The 14,044-nt window shown below is 31.4% G+C and overlaps 1 protein-coding gene across 3 annotated transcripts; it reads right to left on the bottom strand.

The window, feature by feature from the left end:
- Positions 1 to 4,478: 4,478 nt before the first annotated feature.
- On the bottom strand, positions 4,479 to 11,938 carry LOC114755812 (nijmegen breakage syndrome 1 protein). 3 transcript variants are annotated; one of them, XM_028944690.1, is made up of 12 exons: positions 11,798 to 11,938; positions 11,228 to 11,281; positions 10,159 to 10,405; positions 9,917 to 9,999; positions 8,470 to 8,600; positions 7,912 to 7,958; positions 7,681 to 7,792; positions 7,464 to 7,550; positions 6,690 to 6,861; positions 5,116 to 5,594; positions 4,942 to 5,003; positions 4,479 to 4,819 (listed from the first exon to the last, which is right to left on the bottom strand). In XM_028944690.1, exons 1-12 carry the CDS (start codon positions 11,832 to 11,834, stop codon positions 4,666 to 4,668), a joined length of 1,665 nt encoding a protein of 554 aa, XP_028800523.1. In that variant the 5' UTR covers positions 11,835 to 11,938; the 3' UTR covers positions 4,479 to 4,665. The 3 variants fall into 3 exon arrangements, with proteins under 3 accessions (XP_028800523.1, XP_028800530.1, XP_028800536.1); XM_028944697.1 differs by having other exon boundaries at positions 7,681 to 7,789; positions 11,798 to 11,937; XM_028944703.1 differs by having other exon boundaries at positions 10,159 to 10,305; positions 11,798 to 11,937.
- Between the last annotated feature and the right edge of the window lie 2,106 nt (positions 11,939 to 14,044).

Genomic DNA, 14,044 nt, shown 5'->3' with positions numbered 1-14,044 from the left:
TAACCTAGGTACCCAATTTTATTGAGATAATGCAAATACTAAAAGATAAATAAAAGATAGAATCAGGTAGATATTATTATATCAAATGACTTTAATATTTTCTCAAAACAAATATGATTTTTATTCACATCTAATGAAAAAAAAATCAGTGAGTTATTCAAAAGATGCCTTCATTCAAATAATCTAATCATGGAGCTAGTAGCTTATAAGTCAAAAACTGAATTCTATGATATTGAACCTCAACTCCCCCCCCCCAAAAATAATCAAGTTCTTTAGTAAAAAAAAAAAAAAAGCTTTTGAATCCTCTATATAAAATTTTATTTTTATTTATAAATTTTATAAAGTATATTTCAGTCATCTAATCCTAACATCTTCAGTTTCATTAACCAAAATAAAATTACTACCCTTAAAATTTTAAATCTTGACAAAACATTTTCAAATATTGACATATCAAGTTTAAATTTTTAAGATAACAATAATTGGCATAAAAGATCATTATTTAATATTAGCAATATTTGGGTTAGAAGATTAAAAAATATTTTATATTTAGGTTAGAAGACTAAAAAATACTTTATAAAATTAAGGCATCAAACTAAAATCTAGAAATCAAAGCTACAGTTTTGCCTTTTTGTTTATAAAGTTCAAATGAGGTGTAGCTTGGCTTAAGGGTGGATAGTCTTATTACTACTAAAAACTATATTAGGATTTACTGTAGTAACTAGCTTTTTGGAACTAGCTTGTGAATGGATAATATTGATTCCATTGATTAGTACTCACACATAGTCATTATTGATCATTGATTATTGTAGTATATAATATATATATATATTTGATTTTTTTGCTTCCACTTTTTGTGTTTGCTATTGAGTCTTTCATCAAAAAAACATTTAGATTAAGATGTTTGGACAAAACTAAATCATGATTTGGAGAATAATTTCTGAAGAATAGTTTTTGAAAAAATAGATTTTGTGAATAGATTTTAAAAGAATAGATTTTGTAAAAAAAGTAATTTTGATAAAGTGAGAATGTTTGAGTGGTTGTTATAATAATCATTTTTTATGTATAAATTACTAAAAAAGATATAAGTTAATATAATAATTATAGACAAATAGATTTTAATTTATATTTTTGTTTGAAATAATAAATTGTATATAAAAAAATATAATTAATTAATATTACCTCTCGTCCTTAATATAAGAGCTACCTAGATACTCAATTTGATTCTAAATATAAGATCACAATCTACTTTATTTCTCATATATATCTATTTTTTATATCACAAATCATGGTTTTATACCTTCAAAAGCAAAAAAAATTTCACATTATGAAAAACCATGGTTTTAGACCCTAAACCATGATTTTCAATTCAAAAGTGATTTACCAAAAATCATGATGCTTGGTTACATTTTTCCAAACTATGGTTTTTAATCAAAAAGTGATTTTACAAAAAATTGACATGTTTGGATGGTTGCATTTTCAAACCATAGTTTGACTTGTTATCTAAACTTCAAACTTCAAAAATGTTTGACAAACTTCAAAAAAGCACTTTTGAGCCTCAAACCAATGTTTGACAAACTTCAAAAAAGCACTTTTGAGCCTCAAACTATGGTTTGGCTTGGAAACCATCCAAATACCACCTATTTTAGGAGGTGTTTGGATGACACCAAACTATGGTTTGAAGATTAGCTTCTAGAGAGAATTAGATTTTATGAAGAAGTGATTCTAAGAAGTGAGAGTGTTCAAATAATTGTTATCAGAAGCACTTTTTACATGTGCAAATTACTTAAAAAAATATAAGTTAATATGATAATTATATAATGGATAGATTTTATAATATATTTTGATTTGAAGGAATAAAATTGTTAATAAAATAATTTTTACCAACATAATTAGTAATATATAAGATAATATAATTAATAAATAATTAATATGTATATATATTTATAAATTATAAGATTAAATATGTTTATAGAAAAATGATTATTTTTTTTCTAATAGAAAAATATTAATTTGCTTTAAAGATTTTAAACATGAAATTCTATAACATTTTTTCACAATTATTTTTTATAATAACATACTACCTCTCATCTTTAATATAATTAATTAATTATTACTACATGTGTAAAAATATTTATAAAATATAAGATTAAAATATTTTTCAAAAAGATAAATAATTTTTTGTAAACAGAAAAGAAATAAATAAAAAAAAGTACAATGTAACAACGTACTACCTCTTTCTGGTTTAAAAAAAAAAAAACAACAACAACAACATGCCACCTCTCTGAACAATGAAGGACCGAAGGCAGAAGATTCAAGCTTGAGGGGTATATGTGTTTGGTAAAAAAAATGATCCTCATATCCGTATGACACTCTCTAATTTTTTTAAAAAACAGCTTCAAAATGCTTTTTTCAAAACTATGGTTTTTGGGTCAAAATTATGGTTTTGATCCAAAATCATGGTTTTGATTTCTTATAGGTATTTGGATCATTTTTTTCCCAAACTATGATTTGGGGAGACACCCAAACACACCTTAAAAAAACTATAATTTAGCTCAAACTATTGTTTCAACTTGAAAAATCAAGATTTTAGAAGAAGTGAAAAACTTTTGCTTTCTAATTGCTGTTGGGACAAAATAGAGAGAGAAAATGTGGTCCGTACATATGGGGTCATACTTTCCTTTTTTATAACAAAATTCTGACGCCCATGAAAAAAAAGGGAGGGAAGGCTCAATGAAATTATTTAGAAAAAATTACAATTAGATCCCACTTAAGGGAATTAAATACAAAAAAGTTCTTTAAAATTATGAAATTATTCTGAAGTCCCAATGAACTTTTTTGTAATAAATTTTATTTGTTTAATTACCAAATTACCTTTTTTTTTTTTAAGTTTGTATTGACAACTAAAAGAGTAATAGTTGACAACTAAAAGAGCAATAGTTGACAACTTAGAGTGTAATGATTAATAACTATCGCGGCTGATTTGACAATATATTTTCTCAGCATATCACATCCTAAGTTGTCAAACCAACCATGATAATTATCAATCCTTGCATCCTAAGTTATCAACCATTGCTCTTTCAGTTGTCAATACAAACTTAAAAAAAAGAAGGGTAATTTGGTAATTAAACAAATAAAATTTATTACAAAAAGGTCTCTTGGGACTTCAGAATAATTTCATGATTTCAAAGAACCTTTTTGTATTTAATTTCCTTAGATGTGACCTAATTACAATTCTCTCAATTATTTATGATACTCAGTGTTTTATAATTTTGATATGAAATTACCAATTTTCTACTAAAATATTTAATTTTATATTTTATATACGCACTAATTATTCATTAATTATATAACCAATAAATTGCTCTTACGAATGTTTATTTAATTTTTTAAAAAATATTTTGAGATTTCATATTTAAAACCTTTAAGGTAAGATAATCATTTTTCTAGAAACATATTTAATCTTATATTTTATAAATATATACACGTATTAACTATTAGTTAATTATATTTTTCATATATGATTTATTATGTTGGCAAAGGAATATATTACTTGCAAATTTATTATTTCAGACAAAAATATAAATTAAAATATATCTTTTATGTAATTTTATATTAATTTATGTTTAGTAATCTGTACATGGAAAAAGTATTTCCAATAACAATTATCTAAACATTATTACTTTATTAAAATAACTTTTTTCATAAAAACTATTTTTTTCAAAATCCATTCTCAAAATAATTTTTTTTAAAAGCTATTCTCTAAATTATGCTTTTGTTTTATCCAAACACCTCTTAGATGTGGTGGTATTTTTCTGTTCTTTGTCAAAGTGTACGTTGTTGGTGTGACAGAATATTATTATCTTGTTTCCACTAATAATTTAAACAAACTGAGAAAGCGTGAGATAATTTTTAAAATAAGCAATTGCCAAGATAGCGATAATTAATCTACAAAGTTAATGTGGCACCACTTAATTTGCTTTGGTTTGATTTTTTTTTTATTAAAAAAATTCGAGGGAGTTGAAAACAGCCTGCCATAACCAGAGCATACTTTTTCTGGTAAAAAAAAAAAAAACCAGAGCATACTTTTGATACTAACATATTACATACTAACAAGATGCTTAATTTAAACCTATGATCTTATTAGCTACCACCTCAAGTTTTTAATATAAAATTTAGTTGATCAAAGATAGTATTATTTTACCAAAAAAAAAAAAAAGATAGTATTATTTTATTTTAAAACTTATAATTATAATAGGAAAAAGGGCTCTAGTCTATTTAGAATTTACTTGCCCTATAATGCAATTAAAGTCTTTAAGCTCAACCAACCCATGATAAAATGGACACGAACCAAGGTGTTAATGCTACATGAGATTTTTGTTTTCTTTGAATTTTTGTGTTTATGTTGTTTTTTCCTCAAAGATAGATGGGGATTGAAATCCGGACTCTTTTCAGTGTCTGTGTAATTCAACTCAACTGCATGATCCTTGATAAATAAAACTTCAATTAGAAACAATCCACGATTCTTCGAATTAATTAATTACCCAAATATATAACACATTACTTTAGAATTTGTTACTACAGAATGAAAATATACTTTCTGATCAATACATTATTAGATAAACACAAAAGCATATCATAATTCAGACGAATTAAATATGGCTGCCTTCATGAAATAAGAATGCTTCGAAGAGAACCAGCTGCGCCTCGCTTTCTCGCCTTCTCATTATTAAACAAGTCTTCCGCAATAGCTTCCATTTTCTTTCTCTTTTTCTCTTCCTTTATAGACTTGTTAATCTCATCATTTTCATAGTCAGAGTCCCTGAAGATAAGAGAAAGTGACAAACACATATATCAGAGAATGAAATGTGATGTCAAGATCAAATCATGCTTAATATAACACGCATACAGTCACACAAACAGCAGTTTCATATTTGTTCTTACTTGTATGGATACTTTGCGAATGGAACAAGATTGGTGAAACTATTCCCTGATCCTGAATGTACCTGCAATTCCATGACAAATAAAACCAGACAAGTTAGGATGTGTCCAAAGGTATGTAATCATAAAACTGGATAAGCTCCTTATAAGCATAGAATAAGGATTTCAAAACCAAACCTTTCTAAAACGTTTAAAATTTGGAAGACTGCTGTTTGATGCAGCATTTGTGCCAGAAGATGAATCTATATCCCGGACAATTAAATCTTGGCTGTAAATAATATCTGAACTTCTACTTTCATAATCATCAACCTCGTCTTTCTTCACTCTTACACCAACACCACCTTCCCTGAAGCTGGCAGATTGCGGATCCAACCTGGAAGAAGCGTCATGCAAAGCTGATTCTCTATTTTCATGTTTTCCGTCACCTTTTTCTGCCAATCTGGCAGAAACACCATCCAAGGATGTCTCCCTTCTGTCAGATTTCATATTAGTAAATCTGGCAGGAGCAACATCCAATGATATGTCAGCTTTTTCATATTTTATATCATCTCCTTTGCACAGTGTCTCCCTCGCACGGGATAATGTGGCAGTTTCATCTTCAGTATCGGAATCTGCTACTATTGTCTCATCCGTAGAGCATGAAGATGAAACAAGTACTGCACAATACAGGTTCAGCTTGTTCAGTACCTCGGTGCATTTTTTTACCTTCCACGATAATTTTCATTGATAAGGAGAGGAAATAAATATTATCAAAGAAATAACACGTTTTCTATTCAACCGTATGCTCAGAACCCAACTGTGTGATATGTAAATATAATGAATGAGAGAAGTTAGCTAGGAGTTAGTAGGGGGTAAGGAGGGGAGATTACCCTAAGTAGCTAAGGGCTACAAATAAGTGGCTTAGGACTAACTGTAAACAGGAATGATAATGAATTGAGTTACTCTCCCTCCCTCTTGTCTGTCTGTCTGTCTGTCTGTCTGTCTATCTATCTATCTATCTCAATTTCCCTCTGTTTCTTTCTCTTTCCCTCTTTCTCCCTCTTTCCTACTTCTTCTAGACATCACCGCGCTGTTGATTAAAGTAATGTATTCCCTAAACCATGTCAATATTTCCAATTGCCATTTGTAAGCACTATTTACTATTCATTGCAAATGGAGGATATGCCACGCTTGCCCATTTCATTAAGCCAATACGTGTCACTTGATATAGAATACACTTTGTCCATTCAAATTCAAAAAGTTTCGACAATAATGGAATACCATTTCACGAAGAGTTGGCAAAGTGGGATAACTGTTATCGTTGCAGTAATGTGATGGGATCCAAAGTAGATAGAGATACAAGGAAAGGCTTTATAAAATATGAAATCAGGGTCTAATCTCAAAAATTAATAAAAATGAAGGAAATTTTTTATTAGAATATGAGCAAGAATCTTAAACAACTACCAATGCCAAAGGAGGATCACCCAAATTAAATGAATCTCAAAATCTGTCCTGCCTATCCCTACTAGCCATTGTCTTCTTCAAAATATAAATATGGGCATTTAAATGAATCAGAAAATAATGGATTAGATCCTATCCAACTTCGACTCAAGTACAAGAATTTAGGTCGATGGGGTTTATCGATAATTTGCAAGCAAGTATTCTAAGCAGTCAACCGAATTACCAATAAATAAGCTAGGATTCAGGTCATTTATCACAAGGAAAGAAGAAAAAAACGAACAAATATTACTTGAGACGGTAACAATATTTACCACAGGGTGAGATCAATATAGACTGATCTAACTGTCCACTTAAAGCAGCACATGTTATGTCCATCTCATTCACTCTAGATAAGGAACTTTGTTTATTGAAGCGGTCAGACTTGCTTGCTGGTCCTCCTGGGATGATGCAAACTACACGATTATCTTCCCCATAATCTAATCCCTTCAGAAATTAAATGAGGATTAGTAGTAATAATGTACAGGGAAGGTATTAAAAAACAAAAAAAACAAAACAGGAAGAACCAAGCAATTTCCCAGATACTATCATAGAACAGATGAAAGTAGAGGAACTTAAAAACAATGAATTACAGAAGTAATTCATAATGGAGTTTGCTTTCATACGAACTACCAATAGTAGCAATTTCCACAAGAAGTTTTTTTTTTGCCCATGAAAAAAACAGAGATTAGCATTAAAATAGAAATCGTAGGATGACACTTAAATTAGACGGAGGAATGAGAGTCTAGATTATGCATATCACACAGATGATCATACATCACCTGAATGATGCTTAAAAGTTGATCCCTGAATATGTTAAAAACAGAGGCATCTCCAGAAAGGTTTATTTCTACAGCATACCTCACTCCACAAGGAATAGTATGAACATAAACAATTTAAGTTATGCAAACATAAAATGGTGTTGCAAATAAAAATAAAAAAACATAATACGGGTCAGCCACTAACCATTTTGTGTCACTTTTCCAAATGAAATATTTACCTCAATACAAAGAAAGTTCGCTAATTATGGAGTGCAATGACATTCTTACTTGGCTATCCGTACAGAATTCTTCAAAAGAAGCAATTTTTGCACCAGCCACTTCCAGTAAAGATTTTAACTTGGCTCCAAATTTATACTGTAAGCAGGGAGGAAAAGGAGAAAATATATTCAGTATACATTTCTAGGTTTTCTCAGATTAAAATACAATATATTCAATATAGCAATTCAAATATTACAGAAGATTAAAAAAATAATAATAATAATACCAAATGAACTGATTCCAACAAAAATGTATATCCCTTTAAGCAGTGTTCACGAGCTTTAGGGTCAACAACTCTGACAGATGCTCCTTCCACTGACACTGTTGGAATGTAGCTGCTTAAGGAGGCAGAAAGGGGGAAGAGGGGAAAAAAAAAATCATTTGTAAGCTTAATTGCTGCTAATGTCATGGAATATATAGCTAATTTAGCCAAAAGCCACAAAAAATTAACACTTACGAATTACAGCTAGGAATTTCAGTGCTGATGTTCTTTTCTGCAACAACCTACACATGGAACAGATAGTCATGCCACAACCTGAATCATATGAATTATGAATTTCCCATTTGTTCTGGACATAAATCATCAAATTAAACCTCACATTTGTAGACTGTATATTACATAAAATAGGTATGCTCATTTCCCCTCTTTTTGGCATATACCTCAAGGCCAAAGCCTGGTAAATGCCTCACAACAGAAGTGAAAGACACTGTAGTAAGCCTTCATTATCAACTATTATTTATATGCATTTACTATTTTTATCCTGATTAACCCGTTCCCAGGCAGAAAATTGCTAGTTCTTCAAAGGTCACACAAGTTTTGACTCAAGACTATACCTACCTTAACCACTAATTGCCAGTAACAACATGTAAGCAACAGACTATTACGTCCTCAACCTAATAAATTTAACAAGTATCTGCATAAAGACAACTGATCACTTGACAGTAAAGAGTGTGCAGCACAATGAATACCCAAGACAAATGTCAAATAATGTAGCATATTTAAATGCTTCAATACCTCAACCCAAGTTTTGAGAAGCAAAGGTTTCCTGGCCACAACAGCGTCAACAAGATCATCTTTCAAAGGCATGTTCTGATCCACCAGCACATGAGTGCACTCTTGTCCTATTGCATTTGTAATGCGACCACCTATTATGAACATAAAAGTTGGCCAGTGTTCACTTTAATGAAAGATCACAGTATTTAAAAAGGTTAAGATATTCTAAAGACCCGAGGCTGATGCTGCACCAAAGATATGTTCCCATTTTAAATCTGTTTAATATATTTTAAAACTTATGACCGAAAAAATTAAGAACCTTAAAGACCATTCTGCATTTCTGCTCGATCAACAAGTGTCTATTTGGCTGTTCGATTCAAAATAATTCTTTTTTCTGGGAAAAAAATCTTCCATAATAACTCTGATGCTTGTTTGCCATCAACCAAAATACATGGATTTAGAACCTACTTTTTATATTATGGAAGTGATAGGAACCGAGAGTAGGAACAATAATAAGCAGATAATGAAACAGTGAACGGGCTCCTGACAGTGAAATAATACTCGAATAAGATTAATGAATGGCAATCCTCCTACTCAGTGGGAGATAGGAGATTACAAAATGGTTCACACGCTCACAGCTCATACAATGATCCTGACATTCGAGAGGTCAGCTCTCTCCTCACCATACTCTCATGCAAAAAACTCCTTGCCTCCCTCAAGCTACAACGGCTAAAATACTTAAAAGTAAACAGCACAGTCTCCCAAAATACAATAACCTAGTACACGGACCTAAAAGACATTAGAGTGTGCTACTTTCTCCAAAAAGGTAGGAAATAGAAGTCAACTCCCTGGTTGCTTAGAAAGGACTATTGCCTTTTGCTTGCTTCTGCCTCTGTCACCTCTTATAGGTATTTTTAAATAGGTCGATCCTATCAGGAAGAGAAGTAGCTATTTGGAGCTTCTACTAAAAATGGAAACAGAAAGCAGAAGGAAAATTTAAATAGCAGCTATTCATAAACTGCCTTTTCACAATTGACTATTTTGATAGCAAAATTTTTACACCAAGGTGCCACAAGCTCTACATTTAGAAGACAAGCAGAGTGGACATGGGTGTCATATGAAAATGCCATATTTTAGAAGTTATCATTATCAAAGACGTGCACAAACTCTATTTTCTCTGTTTTTTTTTTTTTTTTTTTCTAGCTATAATGCAAACTCTATTTTCTTTACAGCATATTTATAAGTTTCTTCCAATATCAGTAATTAGTCGCATTGGTAGAGACCAACAAAACATAAATAATGGGTAGAATCAACATGAATCAATGCTTACAGGACTAACAAGTTGGATTATGATATTTCAATCTGTAAGGAACTAGGAACTTCAGGTGCTAAATCAGTTTTCAAAGAATGCATACAAACAGAACAATAAGAAGAACTGAACAGCCTCTAAAAGGTTTTCCTCACTGACCAAATGATGAAAGTCTCTCTTCTAGAGATTGATCTGCTTTATCCAACGAACAGATGAAGAAAACTAGCGGGACATGGGAAAACCTGTTAAGTTTTATGTAAAATGTGTTAAAGCAGAATTCAGCTGTGAATTTTATGAGCTAAGAACCACATCAATAAAATGCATTTGGAACCATAAGATCGGGGAGAAAAAGGGAGCACAAGTAATAAAGGACAACCATAGTCGGAAGTGCATTCACATACCTGTAGGTTGCACTACCAGTTCCAAAAGATATAAGATCACAATCCTCTAGTGTTGCTTCTTTATTTGGAAGCTCATGAACTTTTCTCTTGGGCCCCGCATTCTTGCTAATAAATGTTCCATACTTAGAGCAATCTCTAATTAGTACTCTGGATGATAAGTAAGAGGGCTCATTAGTCATTGCCTGAACGATAATTTCAGCGTGAACCCGTGAAACCCCTTTATCTTTGGTGATGATCACATCACAATCTGTAAGTGGCAACTAACAAGTTATCAGTATATGATCCATGAAGTCCAGAAAAATTGTAATGAATTTATGATTATTCAATAAAAATTTTTAGACACAGGAACACAGAAAGCAGCCAAATGTGATAACCAGACATTCTAAAATGGCAACTTAACATAAGATCAAGAACTCCAGACTCTCCCTTCTCCTCCATAAAATGGCAATAAATTTCAACATGCTTTGTTCTAACATAATGAATTAAGTTTTTTTGCAATGCTCACGTAGCAGCCAAATTATCACATAGTACCATAATAGGATCTTGACAAGGTATCCTGAATTCAGAAAGCAGGCATGACTAATTGACCTAAATGACTCACTGTCACCTGAATGGCACAGATGTGGAGCATGAAGTATGAGTTCAACTTAGTGAAAGACCTGAATGTAATTCTGGAAAGAATAAGCTCCCATCAACAATGTAGAACAACAGTCCTACCAAGTTTTTTCTCCATTGCAAATAACTTCAGAAGCATACAACAACACAGTTCTTAATTCTTTTTCATAAAATGAAGAGATAAAATATATAAAGAAAGCGCCATTTTAGGCCACCTTGGTGATACACATTGGATCATACTAGTCCAGTTTGTACCCTTGGGAGTTTTGTTAGGTCTTTCATTTTCAAGTTTACGAGCTTTTTTCTTTTTATTTTGCCTTTTTTGTGGTATCTATGTTTCACATTATGCAGCATGTATGCATCATCAGTAAGGTAGACCTTTCACTGCAAGAAGGTAACATAATTAAGACCAATAAATACCTGTACTGCAAGAGAATTAGTAGGAATACCGTACCTTTTCGCCCAACTTTGTAGCTTCCACATCTAAAAATGTAGTACTTATCTTCACCTGTCAATATATCATATCATATAAAAGTGATAGAAAGATGCAATATTCATAAGCAGTGCAACTCACCAAAGACTCTGTATGATTAAAAAAGAAAATGCCGGGTTAAAATAATGCCAGGTATAAGACTTGTGAACAAAACAAGAACTACAAAATAATATAAAAATAAATGGAACATGAATAAAATCTGTTTACTGAAATCAGACATTTAAAATCCAAGACATAAAGCTCAGTGTGTGTTTAATCACAAGATTTTTGAAGTCTTCTCTGTAGCCATAAATTGGTCAACCGCAAAGAAAATAAAAGATTTAATCCCCTCAAGGGTTTAGTTTCCGTTTCATCCAAACTTGTGTGGACAGTATCAAGACGAAAACTTTGCTATATTCTTTAACCAATAAGATCAACTCTGAATTAGAGCTTGCAAATAGTAAAATTCGTAGCAACCGTAACTGTCAGCATCTATCTATTCCCCATACCAAACATTTCAACAAGAACATAGAAACAGGAAAAGAAATGTACCTGAAAGAGGGTCGACGGGGAAGAGACCCCACACCATTTTGCTTCCAAGTTTTTCCTTCGTTAATTCTTAGCAATGACTCCCGCGGAGACTGGCTGGCTGTTTGAAAGAAGCGAGGAAGAGAAGCACGACGCTAATCAAGCAACGACATGCCGTTTGTCTATCACCCAAACGGCAGTGGATTCTAAAAACACAGCATGCTTCGCTGTTTGGATACCTTCAAAATAAATTTTGTTGACCAATTATATGACTCTTAAGCATGATTTAACATATAAGCAACTCCCATAAGTGCGTTTGGACTAGAAATGGGCAAAGTAGAGTTTATAATAATCTTGATTTTATAAGCATAATTTTGGCAAAATTTATTTAAGTAAAATAGGGTGTTTGGATTAATTTTTAAGCATGTATGATTAAAAAGCAAGTAATAATAACTTCTAAGTTTGGGTTTATAGTTAACTCTGACATGTACCGGAGTATTTGATAGTTTACAAAAGAATCATAGTTAACTCTAAGTTCAAAATTAGAATTTTGGCATGTATAAAAAATATTTGAATATTTTAAAAAATGGTTTTACCATATTTTTAATTCTATTTTTCAATTATATTAAAAATCAATTTTATAAATCAAGTAAACCTAAATTCTGTTTTTTGGACTCACATCCAAGCATGCTTTACATTGCTTGAATTGATCAGAAAAGAGGAAAGGGAGGGGAGGAGTTCTAGGAACTAGGGGTGGAAACAGGCCAGGCGGCCTGTCAGGGGCCTATGGCCTGGCCTGTATTTGGCCTGGCCTGACTTGGCCTGTTTCCCAAAAAAGACAGGCTTAGGCCTGTTTGAAGGCCTGTTTAGTTAAATAGGTCAGGCTTAGGCTTTTTAAAAAGCCTGGTAGGCCGGCCTGGGCCTGGGCCTGTTAAGAATTTATAATTATAATATATTAAAAATTAATTAATGCTATTATTGTTAATGTACTCTTTTAATTTATTTTTTAATTTTAATATATAGTTAATAGCTTAATCTTTTCTTAGATTTTGAAGTTTAGATGACAAATGAAGATAAAAATATAATTTAAAATAATAATATCAATAAATAATGTGATTTTTAAATCTTAAAAATATAAAGAAAATAGGAAAGAAAAATTTTGTTCCAAGAATGATAAATTAACTAACCTACGTATTATGTTAATTTAAGTATGATACCCTCTTTATTCATTATAAAATTAGTATTTTTTTCCTCTTTATTTATTTGTCTTAATTTTAATTTTTTTGTGTGTACTTAAATGTAGTCTTAATTCAATTAAAAAAAAACATAGTCTTATTCCAAATTTTAACATATAATTACAATTAGTTTTCAATAATATTCTTATAAATTATAATTAAGATTTAAAATAGTACTTATGATACTAAAATTTAAATAAAAGACAAAACTAAAAATTTAATTATTATGTACGTTTTTTTTAATCTTAACTTTTTTTTAAAATAATAATTATAATTTGAATTTTTTAAAAATACAGGCCTTTTAACAGGCTTCAAGCCAGGCCAGGCCTTTATACAAGCCGGGCTCAGGCTGAAAAATAAGTCTGTAACAGGCCACAGGCCAGGCTCAGGCCAATAGGCTTCAAAACAGGCCTGGCCTGTTAAGAGCAAGGCATGGCCTGTTTCCACCCCTACTGGGAACTAGAAGTGTGCATAAGACTCGCATGCTCAATAAGCCCACTCAAGCCTGCAAGAAAAGCGCTCAGCCCAACCCAATAAAAAGCTGCCCAAGCAAAAATAGGCATCTTCGAGCCGGGCTGATTCACGGGCAGAGCAGGGCCAAATGGACAGGGCAACATACCTTGCCTATATATAAGATAATATTATTGTAAGTAATTATCTTTTTTATTTTGGCTAAAAAAATAGGTAAAATTAGAAAAAATGAAAGGAACTTAAAAATTATAATTATATAAAAGAGCTAAATATCAAAATATAAGATTCAATATGCTAAATTATTCCAAGTCAAATTTTCTTCTTTTTCTCTTACATCCAATTTTTTAAAACAAAAAAAAAAAGAAAAATAAAACCACCTTTCATAAGAAATCAAAAATTGAAGAACAAGACTACGTAGGCCAATGATTAAAGAACCGGACCGGACCGGACGGTCGGACCGGTTGAACCGTCACCCGGACTCGTTAACGGCTCGGTTTGGACCAAAAAACCGTTCACATAGTTGAGCCGGATTGGACCGGAGTTGAGCCGTTATTAAGCCGGAAAC

Source organism: Neltuma alba, unplaced genomic scaffold, assembly GCF_004799145.2.
Source record: "Neltuma alba isolate B1F8T4 unplaced genomic scaffold, ASM479914v2 tig00001344_pilon, whole genome shotgun sequence".
Classification (NCBI taxonomy): domain Eukaryota; kingdom Viridiplantae; phylum Streptophyta; class Magnoliopsida; order Fabales; family Fabaceae; genus Neltuma; species Neltuma alba.
Note: the sequence above shows the minus strand (reverse complement) of the source record. Positions and strands in the feature narration are given on the sequence as shown.

Coding starts and splice junctions, on each gene's coding strand:
- LOC114755812 (XM_028944690.1), bottom strand. CDS start 11,834: ATGGTGTGGGGTCTCTTCCCCGTCGACCCTCTTTCAG. Junction 10,406..11,227: donor CTACAAAGTTGGGCGAAAAG/GTACGGTATTCC, acceptor TGCCACTTACAG/ATTGTGATGTGATCATCACC. Junction 7,959..8,469: donor TTCTCAAAACTTGGGTTGAG/GTATTGAAGCAT, acceptor TTCCATGTGTAG/GTTGTTGCAGAAAAGAACAT.